Here is an 8,876-nt window from a genome sequence, read left to right as displayed (position 1 = left end):
GTGCCTTGCTCAAGGGCACCTCAGTCGTGGTATTGAAGGTGGGAGAGAGCGCTGTACATTCACTCCCCCCACCTACAATCCCTGCCTGTACGAGACGCGAACCCGCAACCTTTGGGTTACGAGTCCGACTCTCTAAACATTAGGCCACGACTTCCCCAAATAATGCTGACTCAGCCTGTAAATACGTTTTCATATTGAAAGAATTTGCCACTGACGATTCAAACGCTAGTTTTGAGCAGTGTAGAGTAGCGCTTGTTGTTTGTCATTTCTCCGATCACAAATGCAGACATGGTTTTATGTTTACGCGGCGCGATGCAACGCAACACGTAAAAAAACAGTATAAGTCATTATAATCAGTAATTATGTCCCCACTGGATGCAACAAATGCCTAGTTTATAATGGGTTTTATTGGTTTTGTCTCATTGCGCCCGCACACGGCATCACAGTATGGTAAGGGGCGTAACATTTCCGATGTACAGTATGTGGAAAATAATGTGTTTTTGAACCTTAAACCGCATAAACACATTTCATTACACCAAATACACAAAATTATGTTCTTTTTTAGCAACGTCATATGACCCCTTTAACTAATGTATTTAACTAAAGTAACAAGTGATTATACATACTTATATATGTATAATGTTTAAGTCCTACATAAGAAAAAAAGTTTATATTTTAATGTTTATTTCAGTTTAATATCTTACCCCATAGAGTGCATTATGTGTCGTTTTGTTTGTTTTTACAAACCGAAGGATTAGTTGAAATATAATCTGTTTTAAACCAGGAATGTTGGTTTAATACGTCATCAAAAAGTCAAATTTGATGTGAACTAACTTAAGTGGTGTTATTGTGCCTTCTCCGTCCAGCGTGCTGAGTAATGAACACGGCCCAGAGGCCTACGAGCTTCACATCTCCGTGAAGGACTACTGCTTCGCCCGAGAGGACCGGATCATCGGCATGACGGTCCTGCAGCTCAGAGAACTGGCCGAGAAGGGCAGCTTGAACGCCTGCTATCCACTCGCCAAGAGCGTAAACATGGACGAAACTGGCCTGACCATCATGAGAATACTCACGCAAAGGACCAACGACGAAGTGGCCAAAGAGTTCGTACGTCTCAAATCAGACACGCGGTCGGCCGAGGAAGTGTCGTAGAGAAGCACGGTTGTGTTTGTTTTCGTGCATGTGTGTAAAACATCTGTTGGAATGTTCATTTTAAACTACAAGTACGTACAAAAGTGTTTACCTACCGTATGCTCTCTATCAAATATTATATTCTACGAAGTTATGTTCAAGAGACAGTTTTGTATGACGATTAGTCTTTTTGAACAGATGTCGTATTTGTTCAGATAAAGTGCCAAACCTGATGAGTTAAAAAAAAAAACACAAAAAAAAACAGACGCATATGAATTATTGGTGAAGTTGGTATCTTTCTAAATTTGCTCGATTCTTTTTGTCCGGTGTATATCATCCTCTCTTTAAGTGTGTAGCCGTTTTGTTTGTCTTCAATCTCGCACCGTTTTTGTTTGTTTTTTTTGCGTTTTTAACACACAGCACTGGTGGTGCATGTCTCGTTTTCTTGGTGACGTCTCTCTCCCATGTGTTCGCAGTGACTGGGCATCAGCTCGGACCCGCTCCCCTCCAACGTTTTGTATTTGAGTCGACTTTAAAAAGAGACCATTTTTTTAAAATGGCGATGACTGCTACGAATCTCTTCATAAGTGTTTGTAATTTTATAGTCGTTGACAACAATGAAACCACCTCGAGTGCTGCCGGTCCAGGCAGGAGGGGTGGGATGTTCTTTTCGTTTATTTTTTGTAGGTTTAGTTGCTTTACGTTTCCTTTTTTACCATAGGCTTTCAGCCTTTCTGAATTATCACTGTGAACATGGGCTCTGAAAGGCAAGCTTACATCACATTTGTTGACTGTTTGATATCATCTTTTTATTTTTTCAAAAATGTTGATTCTAAAAAAAAAAAGAAAAACTGCCAAAGTTATATGAAAATGTTCATACAAAAGCAATCCATGATCTGTATGGAAATCAGTATATACTATGTACACGTGCTACATAATGTACATTATGTTTCTAGTTTTGCTGAATCATTTCTAATTGTCAATGGGCCGGTTTTGAGTTTATTTCGGGATGGTTTCTGTGAAGTTGTTTTATCTGGTATGAACGCGGTAAATGTTGCTTTACAGAAGAGTCACATCGATCGCCGTCATCTCATTTATTTTTGTTTACAGAGAAAAAAGTTTAACATTTGGTATTTATGCAACATTCCTATGTATTGCACTGATGGCAAATTGTATGTCATGTAAATATATTTAGTGAGAAATTGTACTGAAGGTCTCATTGTTTGCGTTTTTAAGGAAAGCGACTTCTTCAACTCTCTATCAGCATTGAACAATGGTTTATCATTGAACATTCAGGGTTAACAGAGAAAGTTATGAGGTTAATTTCACAAATACATGTCCAGGTCACCCCAAATTTAAAATAAGAAATTGCATTGACATTACTTTCTACACGCTGATTTTTTAATCAACAATGAAGGCAAAGTACCTCTGCAAAAAAAAAAATACTTATAGGAGATACATACATACTATAATTTATAATTTCTTTATGATTTTGGAGTGATTTATTAGACGTTATTGGCTGATCCAGTTGTTCAGTATTTTGAATGGCCATGAGCAACTGGATGACGGTCTTTGTTGCTGGTTTCAAAACAATGATGGATCTGCTCACAGTATGTGCTAACAGGCTCTAGATGTGACCGGCACACATAAGATAAAAGTATGTTTTGAGACAGGTTTATCAGTTCTTCAGCAGTGTTTGAAATGCCACTGGTGAACAGGAAAACCCACTACATCTGCATTCAAAGTAATCCATGTCGCTCAACAGACGGTAAGACCGCAGATATAAATATATCGATTCTGCATTGACGACTATTAGCAAGTTCAACGGTCAAATGTGAGTGAACTGACAGATGTGGCGCGCTACAGACAGCATCTGTTCCCAACATAAGACAATTCGGCTTCATGCAGATTATATACCATTAAAGAGAAAATTGGTCAAATGTTCTTGTACTGAATGATATTATCAGAGTGCAACATGATTAAGCTCCCCAATTTTAAATTTTGATTCGCAGTCATACTATCAGCGTCCATAAATGAATCAAGAAAACCAACAGCATCCATAATATGTGTAATTTTATTTTATAAATAAATTTTCCATTTTATAGTTAATAAAAACTTAAGTAAACTTTTGTAACATATATATATATATATATATAATGATTATTATTATTATTAAACTAAATTAAAATTTGTAGAGCCCAATTTTTTAATGTTAGCATTTTGAATAACGCATTTCATAGTTGTGTTTTAGGGTTGAAGGAAATGTCCATAAATTTAATGGAAAATGCACGGGTAATTTCAATTGTAGAAAGTAATTGTAAATGGAAATTATAAATTGCATAATGAAAATTTACCAGCAACAAACATCAAAAACCAAAGTATATAATGAATTGTAATGTAAATGGCAGAAACTACATTTTGTACATTATAAACATCAAACGTTTACCTTTCCAAGATGGCGCTGATGTAGACTCCTAAAATCCAGTTCCAGAGGTCTGAAGTTCTCAACCCTGAGGGTGTGTGTAATATAAGTGCCAGTAACACAGTTTCACTTCATAAATAATACTTTCATGAATAATAAATGAAACTGTCACCATCAAAATGGGCCATAGTTTTAACTTCATATCTGTGCACTGTAAAAATCCACAGAAAATGGAAAAGGATCTGGTGATTTTCTGCCATGACATTTAACCCTAAAACACAATGCAGTGCATGATTCAAAATAGAAGTAAACACCTTTGAAAAACATGGAAAATTCCTTAAAATGAATACAGTACATTGGGTCAAGTCTTTACAGACTTTTCTTGTGTACCCGTTCAGTTTTATTGAGAGAAACCTCTGGGATAGACCTGTATGCTTCTGCAATACTGATTTTATAGAACTAATTTTATAGAATTAATGAGTTAGTATACCATATTCAATGCATTTACACGCAGCCATGTGACTGCAGCCTCGGACGCATCGGAGGCAGTTGCTATGGAAACGCTGTATCTCAGCCTCCGAGTGTTGTGGGTGATGCTCCTCATGTCTTTGACCATAAAAACTGACATCTTAAAAACCGTAATCACCAAACCAGCAATCTGCCAATATTTCAGTTCTCTTGGGTCTAAAGTAAAGCTCTGACCCGGTCATCAATCTCTCAGCGGCGACTCAAAGGGAAAAGAGGCCTATTTGTGAAGGATTTAGAGTAATGTTGAAGGCGTTTGCTGTATCTTTTACAAACGCTGCTGAATACCAACTCGCTCTTTCTTTGTTTTTGCTGACCCTCGGTTTTCCCCTTTGGCCTCGACCGCATCTCTCAACCACAGCAGATCAGATTTTACAGATTTTGTGTGATTTATAATAGCCACGAAGATCATACTGCCCATTCAGGCATGTTTTATTAAATGTTAATTATTTTTTTCTAATACATCCTTTTCATTCAGTCTCAATAGGAAAGAAAAACTGTTTCTCTTAGAGAATATAAGATTAAATACAGACTTTTTTCCTGAGAATTCCTGCTTATACTTTGACTTCAGAAAACAAAGTTTCAGAAGAGATCCAAACAATGTCTCAAACTCTGACTGATTTGCCAAGACACTAAAGTCTGCAATCAAAACATCACAGTATGAACTCGAAACACATTTCATCGAATTCTCAGAAGATTTTTACGAGGAATATCTGAAGTTGTTTCTACAATAAAACTGGAGTCCTGAGCTGTGCTCAAATGGCAAAAATAAATAAAGAAAAATAAATAAATTTATATATATATATATATATATATATATATATATATATATATATCGAAATGTATTTCAGGGGCAAGAATACATTTCAAATCTTACAGTAGCCTACAACTAGGCTTTATTCATCTATTCATTTTTATTCAAATATGTTCACATGTTACAGACAAAAACAAAAAACTTCAAATTTGACACATGAATGTATTTTCTGGATTGAAACATATGGTAGGCAACATATATTTTTAAATGGTTTAAAGAAATATACTTTTATTTTTTAAATATATTTTCAAAAATATACAAAAACATCTTGGTAGACAATATTTTTACATATCTTTTGAAACATATTGTAGCAAATATATATTTTTTGGCCATTTTTTGTATAGTTAAAATACGTTTTAAAAATATATTTCAAAATATATTTTTGCCATATGGGGAGAGGAAAATGTTCCTCTGCACACTTAAAAATAAAGGTTCTTTATTGCACTCTATGTTTCTGTTGCACAGAAGGTTCTTTAAATTTAAAAAAAATATGGTTATTTAAAGGACTGTTCACTGAAAGGTTCAGGAACCCAAAATGGTGGTTCTGTGGCATCGCTAAAATAAATAAATAATCAAACCTTTTTGGAACCTTTATTTTTTAACCTTTAAGAGTGTGGGATGAACAAGACTTACAGAGACCAAATCATGTACCAAAACCAAACCAAATAAATATATTTAAAATTCCTCTTTGGAGGATTCGCAGCGTTGTATATTCACATGGCAGTGCCAATTTTCCAACTCTTCACAATGTACAAAGACAAATCCTACACCCCTTTCTGTCAGAAACAGTACATGCTGTGATTCATGAATCTGCTCAGAGCCGAGGACACAGACGAGCAGGTGGAGATTGATTTTGCATATGCCCTTCAACTGTCTGCTTACGGCATATTATGAAAAATCTTGAAACGGGGCGGATATGATGACATGAGACCGTACAGACGGAGATAGACTCGAGATCCTCACAGCCTAAGCATGGACACATTTATCATAACTTGTGCAGGTCCAGATAAACATTAAATTGTTCAGAGTTTGCTCTTTTAAAGCTCATGGCTTCTCATGTTTCAGATATCAACTGTCTGAGACAAGGGAACAGTTTACCCAAAAATGAAAATTCACTGAAAATTTACTCATCCTCAGGCCATCCAAGATGTAAATGGATGCTCTGCAGTGAATGGGTGCCGTCAGAATGAGAGTCTAAACAGCTGATAAAAACATCACAATAATCCACAAGTAATCCACACCACTCCAGTCCAGCAGTTAATGTCTTGTGAAGACAAAAGCTGTGTTTGTAAGAAACAAATTCATCATTAAGACGCTTTAACTTCAAACCATTGCTTCAAAATATATAATCCATAATAACACTTTTTCACTGGAGGAAGCGTTATTATGGATTATGGACTTGTATTTTAGCCGGAAGCAACGGTTTGAAGTTAAAAACGTCTTAAAGACACAGATTGTGCATTACTTCCATTACTTGTGGATTATTGTGATGTTTTTATCAGCTGTTTGGACTCTCATTCTGACGGCACCCATTCACTGCAGAGCATCCATTGCTGAGCAAGTGATGCAATGCTACATTTCTCCAAATCTGATGAAGAAACAAACTCATCTACAATGAACAAGCAAACTCATCCTTTTCTTTCCCATGAGGTGTGATAAAAGCATTAATGTTGGCTTGCAGAAATACACAGCTCTCTTTCCGATGCTCATATTATTTTGTCTTAGGACAGAAGACAAAAGCGGGTTTCAATTAAGTCTTTGGTCTTTTCAGTGATATTAAGGCTGAGCTGCTCTGGAGGCTTTCCTGCATCAGCCACTAGGAGATTTGCCTCAGAAAACAGACACAAAGCTCTCTAATTCAGGAAGCGTCTTGGGGAAGAAACGCTCCGGTGTCATTGGTCTTACAGCGATTCTCAGACGGCTGTTTGTCCTTATTGGACATGTCTCGAGGAAGTGAGCTGTCCTGCTTCATCAAGCACAGAGAAACATACTGTACATACACAAGCAGCCAAAAGACATTAACCTTCAACCCGCATTCTCGCGCCAGCTCATAATAATCTGCTCATAAACACAAGAAGAAAAAGACAGAAAGAGATGCATTACCAAGAGTAAGGAGAGGACTTAATGTCGGTTGCGACCCGAAGCTCACGTTCACATTACAGAAGTCTTTTAGCATCTGTTCAAATGACAAGGACTTCAAATGTCGTTTCACTTTCATCTGTCCGGGTGTGTCGACATTCATTTGACAGTTCAATGAGATGTGTTTGCGAACGCCACGCAGCATATTTATGGATCGTAATAATTGCTTTCAAGGACAGGAACGGTCACACCTCTGAATATGTTTGAGTTTATCATTACATCAGGAAATAAAGGTCTCGTCTTCACAGAGGACATGATGACCACATTCACACCGCAAAGTTTAAGGAGTTACAAATGCATTTAAATACAGGACAGAATCTCTTAAATTAATAAAACGTTGCCAGATTCACGTCCATCTGTATATACATAATAAATATATACAGTACGCACACATATTATGTAAACAAAAACTTTTATTTTGGATGCGATTAATCGCGATTAATCATTTGACAGCACTACTTTAAAGTCTAAAAAATGTGCACGAAGCAATGTAATATTTTGCAGAAATGTCACCATAAGTATGTTTTTCAATAAGCCTGGGTTGGAGAAATATGCATACAATGAAAATAAAAGTTGTCAATGATCTGTAATAAAAAAAAAAAATAAAAAAAAGGTTTAGTTAATTATTCTTTAGATTTGCAGGAAAATTCAACTGTAGTCTATGAAGTATTTCTAACACATAAAACACACATAACATAAAAGTGCATAACAATAATAAAATTAAAATAACAAACATACAAACAAAAATACAAACATGAACATTAAAGGCAACACTATACATAAAGCACATTTCTTTGAGAAATTATGGTCACCTTATTTGTAACCATTTTCGTTATTTTCTTTACTTTCTCTTGATTTCCTTTTTTTTACAGTAATGAGAATTTGAGGGTAAAACTGAGGGAAAATACTGTCATAAGAATAGTATAATGCCAAAATCCCAACAATCCTAAAAATAGGATTCGTTTTCTATTTTCCCTCATTCTGATTTTGTGGTGTTCCTGTAGCTCAAATAGTAGAGTATGAAGCTTGCAGCATTAAAGTCATGGGTTCGACTCCCAGGAAATGCATGAACTGATCAAATGCATATCTTGAATGCAATGTAAGTTGCTTTGGATGCATGAATATAAATGTTTAAAAATGTACATGGATATTTCTTTGTAAGAATCACTGTTTTACTGTATACTGGGTTTCCATTAAATTAAATTGAATGAGATCATGTTTTCAGAGATCATCTTCAGCAGGGACGCCTGAAAGACGTCAGCGTCATGATGAAGCTCCACAGGTTGCTAATCAATCATGAAGCTCACTAGAGGAATGACACAGATCCGCCCGTCCTCCTGCTGGTCCAGTTCTCACAGCTGTTAGAGACGAGAACTTGCCACCTAATGAGAGTGTCGCAGTCGTTTAAGAAATATGGATAAACTCCTCAGTGTCGTCTAATAAAGGACGCGTCCACCTTCAGGCCCTCCCGACAACAGGCTGAGCTCTGACGACTGAAACACTTCAAAAGTTAAAGAATATCAAGTCTTGTTAGTGGTGTTTGATAAAGTGAGCATCACTATTACTGCTCATAGACTGGAGTTTCTCCAAGCACCACTCAAAAGTATTGAAATTATTTTCTTTGATGGCACAATTTGTGCATGCATGAAATGACCTGAAAACGTCTCAGGTTACTTGTGTAACCATGGTTCCCTGAGTAGGGAACGAGACACTGCGTCCTCTAGGGGTCGCTATGGGGAACGCCTCGTCGTGACCCGTGTCTGAAGCATACATTGAAAAAACACCAACTCGTTGGCCGGCGACAGCCATGACGTCACTACCGGTGCGACTAAAGTATAAATAGGC

General features: G+C 36.6%; 1 protein-coding gene across 1 annotated transcript in view; it reads left to right on the top strand.

The window, feature by feature from the left end:
- LOC107662500 (protein unc-13 homolog C) overlaps positions 1 to 1,930 on the top strand; it is a 113,812-nt gene extending 111,882 nt beyond the window's left edge. Inside the window, exon 25 of the mRNA XM_016452549.1 lies at positions 867 to 1,930. Within this exon, the coding sequence (XP_016308035.1) occupies positions 867 to 1,152 (286 nt within the window). The 3' untranslated portion in view covers positions 1,153 to 1,930. The remainder of the gene's footprint in view (positions 1 to 866) is intronic.
- The last annotated feature ends 6,946 nt before the right edge of the window (positions 1,931 to 8,876 follow it).

The sequence above is a fragment of the Sinocyclocheilus anshuiensis genome, unplaced genomic scaffold (assembly GCF_001515605.1).
Source record: "Sinocyclocheilus anshuiensis isolate Anshui unplaced genomic scaffold, SAMN03320099.WGS_v1.1 scaffold1104, whole genome shotgun sequence".
Lineage (NCBI taxonomy): Eukaryota > Metazoa > Chordata > Actinopteri > Cypriniformes > Cyprinidae > Sinocyclocheilus > Sinocyclocheilus anshuiensis.
Note: the sequence above shows the minus strand (reverse complement) of the source record. Positions and strands in the feature narration are given on the sequence as shown.